This window comes from Cryptomeria japonica, chromosome 9, assembly GCF_030272615.1.
Source record: "Cryptomeria japonica chromosome 9, Sugi_1.0, whole genome shotgun sequence".
Classification (NCBI taxonomy): Eukaryota; Viridiplantae; Streptophyta; class Pinopsida; order Cupressales; family Cupressaceae; genus Cryptomeria; species Cryptomeria japonica.
Window position 1 is genome coordinate 203,140,160 of NC_081413.1, and position 14,382 is coordinate 203,154,541.

Genomic DNA, 14,382 nt, shown 5'->3' on the forward strand with positions numbered 1-14,382 from the left:
ATGGAGAGGCTACAATAGTGGAGATGGTGGTTAAGACTATGGGCAAGGCTGCTTGGAATGCCAACCACGTGCATGATGATGTTGTTTATGAGAAGTTCTTCAAAATGTTGTTCAACTAATGGGTAACTTAGTATGGGCCTTATCCTTTGCTCATCGACTAGTGGTTGGTTTACATGAGGTGGTGGTCAAAGCCATGCTTGACACCATCCCCTTGCTCCTAGGTCGTGGATTGATAGTTGGTATCTTTGATGTTGAGGTTGTCTAGATGAAGCAAACCATGTTCAAGGCATTGAATTTGTATAGGGATGGGATAAAAAGAGGAGCCTTGTCTCTTTTTGCCCAATATATTGGGAACTATAAGAATCTCTTATGCCCTTTGCAAATAGAGAGGTTGTATGAATGTATGGAGAGGATGATGTATGTAATACATGAACTGTTGTACCTTTACTTTTAAGTTAATATAAATTGAAACCACCCCTTGACAATACTTACCTAAAAATCTGGAGGTGTCCTCGCCGAAGCGAGACTAATCCCCCAGTGTGTACGACCCGCTCACAAGGTAGCAACACACACAGAGTTAACACAGTCGGGGACTCGAACTCAAGACCATGGGGAGCATATCCACGCCTTAAATTGCGATCCACAACCAAGCGAGCTAGGGCCGAAGTCCTTATCTATATAATTATTATTAAATATCAACTTGATATATAAATTACTTTCAAATTTTAAGTGTAGTTAATTTAAAAGAAAAAAAAAAAACACTCAAGCGACATTTCACCTCTATGGCAGCCTAATTATATGCCATATCATTGAACTATGTTTTTGGATTTTTTTAAAATAAAAACATCGAGAAACATGAAGGATGACTGTGAATATGAATATGTAAACAGCATAATCTGACTGTGAATATGAATATGTAAACAACATAATCTTACTTAAACGAAGGGTTTAACAGAAATAGCGATGGAAGACTCAAATCCTATTGCTATTGCAGTAAGATTCTTCTCAACCTTGTTAATCTTTATATTTTTTCTGATACGATCGTTTCAGGCTTCCGAATTAATGAATTTAACTTGTAAAAATATTCTATCGATGTTTGATTGAGATAGTTAAAACATTAGCTCACAAGGTTCTAGTACGTCTCTAATTATCTTTGCCTATTTCTAACTAATTTTTACCAAATTACTTTATACCTGTCTTTGAAAAAAAATATTTTGCATTTTAAGCCATTGCAGGCGGCTACTGCAACTTCTCTTCTTAGTTTTAAAGGGCAATTCAAACTGGTATTATAACTTAGCACTATAACAGAACGAAACTACTTAAGGTTGTCTGCACTAATATCCATTGCTTCATGAATGTAGACTGCATTTGCCTAATATTCTTTACTTGCAGATGATGCCATTGGTTCCTTTGGTCAGAGACTTGCTAAAAACATGTGGTAGCATTGGTCTCCTGTCTTCGTATCTTGCTTCAATCTTCATCAGCTCTGTACTCTATAATGGGTTCCTACCCTCACAGTTTATATTTTTACTTAGTTCTCTTGGGTTTGGATTTAGCTGCTTTACGTGTACTTTCTCTTGTGCTGTTTTCTCTTCTTTAGTTCCCGGTGTTTAACTACCCTTCATAATTAGGGTCTTCTTACCCTAGTTCTTCCCTATTGCAAATACATGTACGTTCCCCTATTTTGTATATTTGTGTGCATTGATATAATTTCTTTCTTTCCTTATATTTATGTTTGATGTGTGGGTGTTGCAAAAAGTGCATCCAAGCATACGAGATGCAGGGCCATACCAGTTGGAAATGGAAGCTTTTTTTCCCCTTAAAATAGCTTTAGGAAAGCCTAGATATTATGTAGAAATAGTAAAGCACCTTTGTTCTTAAGAGTAGCAGATTTCTTGTAGATCAAGTAAAACCTGTAAACACCTATTAACAATGTTGATATGCGGTTGATTTTGGACGGAGTTAGACAATGCAGTAGGAAGATTCTGATTCTTATTTCCTTGTGAATTACATTGGTGTTTGTGTGCACACCCTTTTGAGTTCTTTGCATTTCTATTGTGGGATTGGTGTCATAGTGGGCTAAGTTCCTGTGTTTTGAGTTAAGATAGACTGATTTTTGAGTAGAACAATTCAAGTTAAGTGGAGTCCTAGAGTTGTAAGCAAAGTCCTACGAAATGTCTAAGAGAGGTATATCATTTAGGAAGATTGCATTGTTGCTCATAGCCTAAGTAGTGGGTAGAGAGAGTTACACGGGCCACTATGATTAACAGAATGCAAAGTTTTAACTTTGAATGTTTGGAGGAGAGAATGGTTAGAGGAAGAAGAGAAAAGATTGTGGCAATCCAAAATATCGATTACACTGAAGCAATTGTTGAAGAATCTTGTGAAGATGGTAAGTAGAAAGAGAAGAGAAGACTTGCCACTGATATCATGAACATGAAACTTGTAGCAATAGACAAAGAGTGGAAAAGAGAAGACCAACATGTTGCTGATGTGGAAAAGTTGGTGATAATATTTGCAATCTAGAAATGGTGTAACAGTGGAACAAATTGTTGAAACAGGATGCTTTTGAAATGGACATTGTGGAGGTAAATTGTTACCCAAAAGAGGGTGTTACCTTTGAAGAGTGAACATTTAGAAGTTAGGTCTTAGAAGCATGGAACTAGATGCATTCATGATGCTAATAATGAAAAAAAAATTGAAAATGGTTGAACAGAATATTCACTTGAAGATTGAATTGAAGTGCTTGTAAAAATGGCATACGACAAGTATCAATCATAATCTCCAAACTTACAATTTTCCTGCAAGTTTCATCTACAACTTGCAATTTTTCTCTAAAAAGTAGCCACTAAAAAAATTGCAAATTTTCTCTAAGAAGTAGCCACTAAAACGGTCCTTCCTAAGGAGCAGAAGAAGACTACTCGCAACAATAGGGAGGATTCGACTACTGGGATTTTTTTGACTAATATTGTGCGTGAGATCTATTTTCATGTAAAAGAATACAAAATTCCAAGGTTATGTCGACTCTATTGAATACATTGTTTGGGCAAGTTGATGAGTTGAGGATTTATAGATTTTGAACCACAAGTTGTATGCTCTTGATCAATTCTTTGTGACAATACAAGTGCAATAAACATATCAAATAATTTAGTCATGCATTCAAGGACAAAGCATATTAACATCAAGTATCATTTCTTAAGAGAAAAGGTTGTAGAGAAGCAAGTCAAGTTGGAATATGTTGCTACAAAAGAGTAGGCTACAAACATTTTTACCAAACCTCTTCCAAAGGATACATTTGTGTATCTCAAAGAGAAGTTTGGAGTGGTATCTCCTTCCTATCTCTTAATACTTAAGGTGTGGCATGGTTTCGGGAGGAGCCTATCTTGTCACATCTTCATCCTTGAAATACTACAATTTAAGAGGGAGAGGTAGAGTCTGAGAAATGCAAGACAAAACAAACAATTTGAGATATCCCATTCAAGGGGAAAGCTGTAGTTAGGTGGAGCATGCCAAGCAAATTTTTTTTCAAGAAACTCCAGACATCCTTTTGCCATTGATGTCAAAGGGGGAGAGAGATGATGTGGAAAATATTTGGATGCACAGTGTGTTATTGCAGTTTCTAATTGATTGCAGACATGGACAATTCATTGATGTTGCCATCAATGACAAAGGGCTAGATTTTTGGCATTATGTTGTCATTGATTTCAAGGTTGTGTCATGTCATGAATTGCAGTTGTTATCATTTCATTAGCAGGATGAATGGACACATTTTTGGTCTTTGGAGCTCTTTGTAATAGCTAGGGTTTGTGTATATTTGTTAGGGTTTTGCCCTAAAACCCTAAACCCTAGTTGGCTGAGCACACAAGACTAACAACATAGAACCACCCACAAATCTGTCCAACCTTACCATTGTATGCCTGATCCCTATTCTTCCAATACTCCATGTGAGTTTACCATATTTTGTTTCAATATTCCATAGTAGATGGCCAGAAATTAACACATTGAACTATCTGAAAGATCGGTTTTGAATGAGATGTTCTATGTCTTTAAGGCATACATGAAGGTGTCTCCCAAGCGTCCATTTGCCAAAGCTGTAAAACTATAATATATTCTAGTTCATCTCAACATTTATTAAATAAGTCAATAGGGCCTAAATATTGGTGACCACAATATCTAGATCTCAATATCTCTTATCAGAAAACAAAGGCTAGAATTCTGGATTACAGTGCAACTTACCTAAGGGAGGTGCAGAGATTTGCTTGTCCTCATTGTCCCTCTGGAGTAAGTGCTACTCCTTTAGCTATTCCCAAACTTTCTTGAAAGTCTTGTCCAGATACCGACTTGGTTCTTGATGGAATGCTACACCATTTGCACTACTTGGATTGGCTTTTTCAGCACCCTCTTTCTGCTTGCAGGTGTTCAAACATTTCAAGAGAAATTTTTACTTTTATTGGAGTGGAAGGATGCCTTACCCTTCAACCTTTTATCATCTATGACAACTGAAGCTTGCTTTTGCACTCTACCATGGCTTGAACTACTTTTCCAACCTTTTTACTTAAGTTTGGCATTCCCTTTCTTAGAACTAATAATAGGTTGTATATATTTATTGGTGGAGGGGCTGACTTTATGCATATGGAGGGTGATTTCTCTTTCTTCAAATAAGATCAAGATCTTTTTAAACAGGGATTCCTGGGGTAGGGGCATCCTTGAACATTGACAATTGTCACGTGCATCATGTATCATTACTGCATTACAGTTCTCCATGATCTGGTAATTAACTTTGTTTGGGGCCTTTAATCCAACTAGGGCTTTTGGCCAAAATGGTAGTGCGATTTTGACTTATTCTAGAAGAGGGTTCTTTGCTTGTATGCAGTATCAGTGATCATTGAAATGAGGCTCCAAGCCCCCTTAAGTTTGCTATCACTATGCTTCTTCCTTGACTTTATTTTATATATACCAAGTGAACGATCAGATTCACAGTTACAATGTTTACTATAGAATCACAAATATTTATTCCTCTCTTATATTTAGATGTGCTGTGAATTTTCTGTTAGCCTATTACTTTTAAATATATTGCACATGATGCAGTTGACTTTAAGATTTGATTGATCATAGGAAAGACTTCATATAATTGAGCTTTACAGTTTCTTTAATAAAGCCTATTTCCATTATACTGAATAACCTTGTTTTGTAACTGACTTGGAGACCTACGATGTGATCAGAATTAATTGCATTGACTTTTATAGTTTATTCGTTAATCAGGTATTGGAACAAGAGAAAAGAGAAAATGGAGTTGTATTGATACTTCCTGAACCCAATCAGGATGATCCATTGGTTGGAAAGAAAAAGGTACACTTTAGTCATGCCCACATGGCATGCTTTTTTCATCATTTCGTTTTGTTAAATTCACCTATTTTGTTGTTGCTGAGAAGGCAGATTAGTTTTTAGTTTGCAGGTTGGATTCCAAATCTACATGAAACTAAATTTAATCCATTCATACAATTCTCTTCAGTTTTCAAAATGTTGTAATATCATTTTGCCTTGAATACCTTTCAAAGCATTCTTCTCTACTTCCATTCCATTAAAGAAGATGCTCTTAGAAGAAATTTATATTTATTGTGAGCATTTATAGGTCTGTATATTGTCTTTTTTTTGTATGAAGTGAGAAAAACCACAAATTCCTGTGTATTTGATCAGTTGTGATTGTAATCTTCTGCCTGCTCTTTAACACTGGAATGATGCATATTTAATAATAGGTATCATTTCTTTGAGGTTCAAAATGTATTTCCTTTTTGTAAAGAAAATTGATACTGTTAGTATGTCAAAAAAGTTACATCAAGATGATTAGTGTATGATGGTACTCTTTGTATGCAACAAAGAAGGAATGATGTGGAATTTTTCTCAAAAATTAACATTTACTATTTATTCCCAAGAGAAGCCAGAGATTAAGACAAACACAAATCTGAGTATCATCTAGAAACCTGAAATTCCCTACCACAATAAAATTCCTTTTTGTATTCTACAAAAGTGATCTCACTTCTGACTTTTTAGATGAAGAAATGAGAAGAAACCTAAATACACATAACATAAAATCGGTGCAGATGGTCTACAAAAATTAGGGATCCAGAAATATTAATGCCCTCCAATTGACATACCAAGAGAAGATACTCTAAAACTATGACTAATACCAATCTTCAACTATCAAGCTAAGCTACTGTCTAGAGAATATGGTTTAAGTTCTCTTGTCGACCACATGGGAATATATAGACTTATTTCAAAACTTGCCCAAAAATTTGATTCGGATTTGACTTGGAAAGAAACTTGGCAAATAAAATAAAATACATAAATACGCAAAATAATCTAAAGTGATGCATGAGAAACATAATGAATGGATTTAGAGAATGTGTAAGTCTATTTTGATTACCAATTTGTCACAAGTCAGTGATTACATGTCATTTCCATCAAAGGCTCAAAATACAAAATTTTAAATATTTTAGAAATATAGTCTACAACTTCCTCCCTACCCCAGTAGTATTCAGCCTCAAACTAGAAGGTAAATCTGAATCATCTTTGTTAGGAGTGAAATGAATAATCAAGTATGCTGTCTCCCAATGCTTCTGCTTCCATTGTTTTTGCTGCATCTCTGTAATTCAATGGGACATTCATTAATGAACATGACATTCACAACTTTGGCAATCCAATCCAAATATGGACCAATGTCCTCCAAGTCAATTGCATTATGAGACTCCTTTCCTTCCACGTTAAGCATGAAGGCAAAGGTTGTTGAAGAAAGACAAGGCCATTGAGGTGCTTCTGGGTCAATCTATTCCTCTTCTTGGTGTGAATTATCTCAAAGGCTCAAGCATGCTCCAGTTGAGCTCACACCCAAAAGTGCAATAGGGATGGCAAAAAACACTAGTGTCTAGCCTCTCAAGATTTGGTCTCTGAGTACCATATTCTTTCCACCACAAATTTACAAATAAGATATTTAAATTTTTTTAACAGTTAATTATCAAGTAAAGTTTTGTTTGTAATATTAAAGCTCAAGTTGCATTTATCAAAGGAGCCGACAATAAGGACTTGTTTTTTTCTCTGCTTGGTTGAATGATTGCTCTCCTTTGAATGCATAGAGATGATTAAAAGAGCCCCCCCACTAGCCTTGTGGGTCTGCAACTCATCTAGATTTGTATCTCAGGATTTCATTAGGTTCATCCTCTCAATGGATGTGGTGAGGACTGCCATAACCTTCTTTTCAGCTTTATAACAGAGTTGGATAATAAAAAATTGAGGTTAAGTAGTACTCCTTGTTGTGTATTGGCTGGTGGAGTTGGTAGGTCTGTCCACGATCATTAATTCACCAAATGACTCTATATTTTTTCTTGTTTCACTATAATAATGCAATAAAGTCTTATGTCTGTATTTAGTATTTACTACCTCATCGACATAATCCATCAACATTTTATCCCCATCAAGTGAATGCAATACCTTGACCAAAGGCTTTACTGCCTCAAAATTTGGATTTTATTTTAATTAATAGAAAAAAACCAAAACCAAAATAAAGGATAAAATGAGAGAAAATAAAAAATTCATAAATCATTAGTTTGCAAGTTACTTTGAGTGGCTCTCCTATTCTCTTGGCAAGCACATTATCAAAGACTATCCTGATGACCTTTTCTTCTGCCCTCTTACAATATTGAGGCGTCAACCATTGAATGTTTACGAACATTTGCTTGAGAGAAGGTGGTGTTCTTACAATGCTTTACAATGTAATGAATCTTGTGGCAAATCATGTCTGCCTGATTGCACAAGATTCTTTCCTTTGGTGTGTGTTCTTATCAAACTAAGCACCCAATTATGGTTGTAGCTAAATTTTGTGACGTTTCTAGTATTTTCAACCACTGTTTTAACCCATCCAATCTTTCCAATATCCGCGAGCATTAAATCAAGCAATGGGCAACACAAGGACTCTAGAAACTGGAGGGAGGCTTCTCCTAAAGAAATCTCCCTGTGACCATTCATTATTGGTGACAACTTGAACAACATTCTCCACCCTACCTCTTGGACCATCACCTCCAACAATTTGTACAAAGTCTTTGCATTCATGATTAATTGCAAGACATCAATGGACTTTAGAAACACCAATATGCCACTAGAAAATTAATCATTCCTATTCCTTCCATCTATAGATAAAATGCTGTAGTCCTATATCTGCCATGTTTTTATTTTCTCTTCTACTATTAGATGTGTATTTTTGACAGTTCTGTAATAGTGGCCTATTGAAATCATGCAAAGTTGGTGTCTTAACATTATACCCGAAATGGTCAATGCATTCTAATATGGGCTTCTTGTCGCATTGAATGGCATATTATTATGGTACCAAAAGTTTGCTGCAGCCATCCTGGCCTTGTGGTGCTTCTCTTGGTTCCAAAAAGTGCCTTCAAGGAAAGCTCATCTCTTCCTTTCTGTTATCTACTATTCATAGCTAGAAAGTAGGGCATTCATTTCTCATTGCATTTCTTTCTCCACTTGATCACACAACTTGACATCTTGATCAATGATTTGAAAAAGTTGTTATTTGAGGCGATTGATACCTCTTCTCATATTAAATCCATGATAATTGTGGGTCATGTAGCCTTGATTGCACCTGGTGTGCAATACACCCATTTGGGGTCCTTTGCACCTTGCTTAATGCCTTGCAAATTTTAGATAATCTAGACATTAAAAACAAACATTACTATGCAGCAGGGTTTTGAAATAGGAAACATAAAATACAAAAAAGAAAAAAAGAAAGCCAACAATAAACCAAGTAAATATCTATCAAATCACACTTCAACTGTAGATAAATCCTTCTACTCACCTATCAATCACTCCATGCAGCTGAAATATAATTTTCTTAAGGCAAAAATGATAACAAAAGTCAGATATATGATTTAACTTCAAACTATTTTTCTTTTTTTTGTGTTTTCTATTTTTGCATCAGCCTAGTCTCTCTGTTTGACTTGACATGCCCACACGAGCCTCACCATGTAACTTGCGAGTTTTTCAGCAGACATGGCTCAAAGTGTTGTGGGTAAGTTACTCACCAGCTGAAAACTTGTAAGTATTTGTGAGTGTGTTGAGTACTTACCAAGTTTTATTACCATGATCTAGATTATCTGATGAGTCTGGTTCTAGTTAGTCATTGTTTATAGGAAGGTATTCAATCGAAACCTTTTCCCAAGACTCTAACTATTTACACAGTGTAGATAAACATATAGAATTAATTCTCCTCATCCTCCATGGTCAGCTTCTTTAAATTAAATTCTATTGGGAAATATACTGGGAGCAGATTATGGATGGTCTATTACTTGCACATTTTTACCATCTACAAATTCTGTTAAGTGTTGTGATTATTTAATATTGGAATTGATAATATTATCAATGCACTCAAGCAGGCAATTTTGTCAGAGAGGAGCATTAATCTAATATTTCATCTACATGATAAAGATCTTGTATCTCCAAAACCAGAAGAGGACACACTTTTGGAGCAAATAATTAGGGCAGCCCGTATACTGCAATTGAATGAGGTATGGAATATGGGATGTAGGAGTAAGGTTGCAATGTCTTAAGCAAAAAGTGTTGGGTGTTGCTTGCCTGTATAATGACATGCACATTGTGTTTAATATTCTGCTTAATTGTTAGGATTTTGTAACAGTTAGTTATGGTTCATGCAGGCAGAATGGTACTTCATGGAAGATGATGATTTTGGTCCATTTAGTCCACGGAATGAGATGGAAGCCCTATATTTGATCTACTCTATTACAAATGACCTTTGCGCTAATAGTGGTGAAAACATAGATATATTGCATGCATTGCAAACTGCAACAGTAAATAAGATAAACTTCTTTGCAAATTTAGATGGAGAAAATATAGGTGGTCTTATATCTACTGGAGAGACAGAAAGAGAATTGCTGGAATGGGCAAGTACAGAAGGTGTCAAAAGCAAGCTGAATATAGCTGGTGAGTTCCACTACATTCTTCTTTACTGAATGGAAAGGAGCCAAGCTACTTTAGGAGCATGTTCTGTTTTCATAGAGCCATGATGTCTATTTCAATTAAAACAACTTGTGCAATTCCAATTTTTTACACTCTATCTGTAGTCTGTATAGCAGTTGAGTGTATAATCCTATTGAAGGATTGATTTCCAGATGATTTGTTTTAATCAAGTTTGTTTGATTTTTAGCCAATAGTTCATTTAGATCTTCTATAGCCTTTTATCTTGTATCAATTGTTTTGTAATGTCCCTAACACAAATTTTGAACCAAAACTTGCAAAGTTTCTGATTTCTAGCTTGCGGACATTCCATGAACAATTTATGACAACAATTTAATGTCCCTAACTTATCATAGAGTGTTTTCTGAATTCAATGAATTAGAACAGCTACAACAATGGATTTAAATCATAAACTAACTATTTAAACATCACAATATTCAATAATATCATAGGGACATTTTATCAAACTTTGGCCTCTTTATTTGATGTTGACATCATATACAATGAACTTCAGTATTGCTGATCAGAAATTGGAAGTACATTAGCAAAGAGAGCTTTTATTTTTAACCACACAATAGACTGAAAATATAATGAGTACCAAGATTATGGGAATGTGAACAGCAATAGAAACCCTCGATACAACACCAAAAATATCCCTTCAATCAGCAATTGACCCTGCAACTATGCCCAAGGATCTTGTGTAGCTGGGCAGCTAGCTTCAATATGATACAAAATGCTCCAAATAGGGCTGCACCCTTCTCCAAAACCCCAGGATCGACACTAAATCCCAAGAACTTGCCTTACATGCCAAGATTGCCCCCTTATCTAGAGCTGCAACTCTCACAGTGATGGCAGTAATTCCAAGGAGCTGCTGCAATAAGAATAGGGGCTGCGACTAGGATTATAAGGGCTGCAGCTTACTTCAATGATGGCTTTGAAGCCTTTATCCACACAAAACCCCAGTGGCAATATATGCTGGAAGTGCCTGGTACTGGTAAAAATATTTGCTTAAAAATTTCCAAACAATCTTTGATCAACAATCTGAGGAGCACACTCAAACTGGAAGAAAATAATATAAATTTCTCACACAATCTCTTTCAAATCTGCATCAATCTGCACATCTGTGAAATCTGGATTAAGGATTGGCTAGAGAATTTTGCAACTTGCCAAGAATGTTGGAATGACTATAATGTACCCAAAATTGGACATTACATCACTAGTATTCCCCAATTTTGTGAAGTCTCTAAAGAGATAAAATCGCACAGTTTATCCGATTTGTATACGATTGATATTCAACAATCAACAAAGTGTTGAGGCGAGTAATTTCGCCATTGACTCGCCACAAAAACTCGCCAAGTCTCTGGCATAAACTCGGCTGCATAAAAAAAAGAGGCCCAAACACATAAAAAAATTATCTAATTTTTTTTTTCAAGTCAGTCTCATTCTCTTCATCAGAATATATACATGAAATATAACGTGTCACATTTCAATATGTCTTTTTCCTACTTTAAGTTATATTTCATGTATATATTGGCAGGATGTTTGAGAGTGGTTTCAGATCTCTAGGAATTATAATGCAAATTCTAGGTTTTAGAAGATCTTCTATATTTTCAAACTTCGTCAATGTTCATTAATCAGTAGGCTCCTATCAACATTCTCTCGCTCTCTCTATCTCACTCACTTTATCTGCCCCAAATTCTAGACCTATCTATCTCCCTATCACTCTTCCTCTATTCCCTCTCTCTACCACTCTATCCCACTCTCTCCTCTCTCCCCCAAGATTTAGACCTATCTCTCTACCCCTCTCTCTCACCCCTAGACCCCCGCAAGGGGTGCTACCCTCAAACTCATTTTAGCGAGGTGGATGAGCCACATCGGACTCCTAGGACTAGACCCTCTAGTTCTATCTCTCACCTAGTTTTCACAAGAGTTGGGAAGAGGAAGATGTAAAATGTTTTGATGTAGTATTTACTTTTAGTTTTACAAAAACAATTTGCTATTTCACTTTGTTTTAGTCTATCAGCCATCAACAGTCCACAAGAGGATGCCATTTGTACCCAATTTGCATTTAAATCAATCATATATATCTAGACTCATCTTGTTTCTTTTGTGTACTCATTTATTGACTCATTGGATGCATCTCCTCATTGAATTTTGCAAAAAAATGCATTTCTAATTAAATTTAAACAAATTTTTAAGTTGTCGAGTTTTTGCTGAGTTTTTTTTTTTCGGGCCTTGGCGAGTTTTTATTTTTGGTGAGTAGTTTAACTATGATAATACGTATTAATCCCAAACAATTGGATATGATGACAATATGATTAAATGAAGACGTAAATATGCAAACGTGTTGGTGTTGGAAATAAGCCACACCTGGACCGACGATGGACTGGTCCAAGAGGGGCCAGTAGCTCAGTGGTAGAGCACTCCAGCAGCGTATGGAAGGTCCTAGGTTCGAGTCCTAGCTGGTCCATGTCTCAACATGGTATCAGAGCCAGGTCTAGGCTAGGAGCCCCAAGCACACAAGAGGTGTGGCTTAAGGGGGGGCGTTGGTGTTGGAAATAAGCCACACTCGGACCGACGATGGACTGGTCCAAGAGGGGCCAGTAGCTCAGTGGTAGAGCACTCCAGCAGCGTATGGAAGGTCCTAGGTTCGAGTCCTAGCTGGTCCATGTCTCAACAAAACGGATATCATGGATATATGCCAGCCAAATTGTAAGATCAATATGAGAATTGCCAAACAAACATTACAGTTTATATCTAGTATGGATTCATTAAGATAGATTACACATACAAATGGACAGTAATAATAATTAGTGCTTAGTGACTAAGTGAAGATGGCGGACCTCATCATGATCCGCGATTATAAGTCTGAATATATTACCGGCTTCATATTTTTAGCAAGCCTGACTACAGAGAAAAGGAAGACAGGGACATCAATACTGGGTGAATTCACAACCTATGATACTAGGATTGACTTCATTAGCAGAGATTGAAGTTATTGCTAAAGATGTGAATAAAGCGATAATAATTTTTAGCGATTTATATTAGCAAGTTGGTCAATGGTATGTGCAGCGATCCTTCTTCAAGAATGGCGAGTTCCTTCATGTTTGCTCAAGCTGACTTCATGAACAATCAAAGAAAATGGAGATTGAAAGTACTACAAGTATTCAGATTCATTAATGGTAAAGAAGCAACAACAATTATAACACATTATATTAAGGCTACGATTTGTTAAATACTAGAAAGCAATCAAGGAAAAGGAAATAATTTCCTCAAAACAACGATTAGTTTTTGAATTAAAAGTCATGACCTTTCTAAGAGGATATCAGTCTTACAAAGGATGCACTTCTTCAGGAAGCACGAGGATATAAAGTGAAGTAAGTGTAGTGTGGGATAGGGGGAGAGGCACAAACAGACTTATAGAGTATTATACGTCAGAAAATTAGTTGACAATATATTTTACATATATCTCAAGAAGATACCAGAGATAGCAATTGTTCCATACATCGATATTGATATAATCTATTAATCTTGCATATAATAAGCTTCATATAGAAAAAGCAAGTCATATCTTGTACATCAGGTTATATTGCATTCAAAACATATCAGCATATTCAGATCTATTCTATATATCAGTAATTCATTGCAATTACATACCGTATGCATATCAGTTCCACGAGTAAGCTGGTTGAGCATAGGAATCATAATCCTTATACAAGTTTGGTCAACAATCTAAGTGTTTTAATAGAAAGAAGCCTTTTGAAATTAAAGTTCTAAGTTACCAGTCCCAAAACCATAAGATTTTTATTAAGGGGACATTACAGACTGAAAAGGGGACATTAAATTTTTGTTGGCTGGCAAGCAGTTGCTTCAATTTTTATTTGAAATTCACATAATCAGGCACTCCAACACTGAATATGGATAATGGTTTCTTTGATGCACTTGCATAAAATACTGGATTGAACTGACATTTCTTGGAAAATCTAATCTATGAGCCACCTTATCTGGTTTATGTAAGAGTTTGAAAATCGGGAATATTTACCTTATCTCTTACAATCAACAATTGAGGTGCTTCTTTTCATCTGCATATTGTTTGCCTTTGGTAGGACTCTTGCCAAACTTGTGCTGCAGAGTTGTATGTTTGAAATAAAATACTGAGTAGTAGAATATGTTGTTTCACATAGTTGTATTTTCCAATTGATTTAAAATGTTATCGATATCCAATCTATATAAATATTCAAATGCAGGGAAGTAAACAAGGAGACGGTGCTTGGGTCATTTAAGGGAAGGCACTGGTGAAAGGGAACATCCTCATGACCCTAGTAATTATCAAGTTGCTGAGGCAATATT

At 35.8% G+C, this 14,382-nt stretch overlaps 1 protein-coding gene across 5 annotated transcripts in view; it reads left to right on the forward strand.

Annotated features, from left to right (window-relative positions):
• Positions 1–834: 834 nt before the first annotated feature.
• The window catches only part of LOC131038878 (uncharacterized), a 69,330-nt gene continuing 55,782 nt past the window's right edge, over positions 835–14,382 (forward strand). For 3 of the 5 annotated variants that reach the window (XM_057971434.2, XM_057971433.2, XM_057971436.2), the window contains exons 1-4: positions 836–993; positions 5,263–5,349; positions 9,435–9,566; positions 9,714–9,999. In XM_057971434.2, coding sequence (XP_057827417.1) covers positions 964–993; positions 5,263–5,349; positions 9,435–9,566; positions 9,714–9,999 — 535 coding nt within the window. In that variant the 5' untranslated portion in view covers positions 836–963. Of the gene's footprint in view, positions 994–5,262; positions 5,350–9,434; positions 9,567–9,713; positions 10,000–14,382 lie in introns of all 5 variants that reach the window. The other 2 variants (XR_009104552.2, XM_059211231.1) reach the window with 1 other exon arrangement.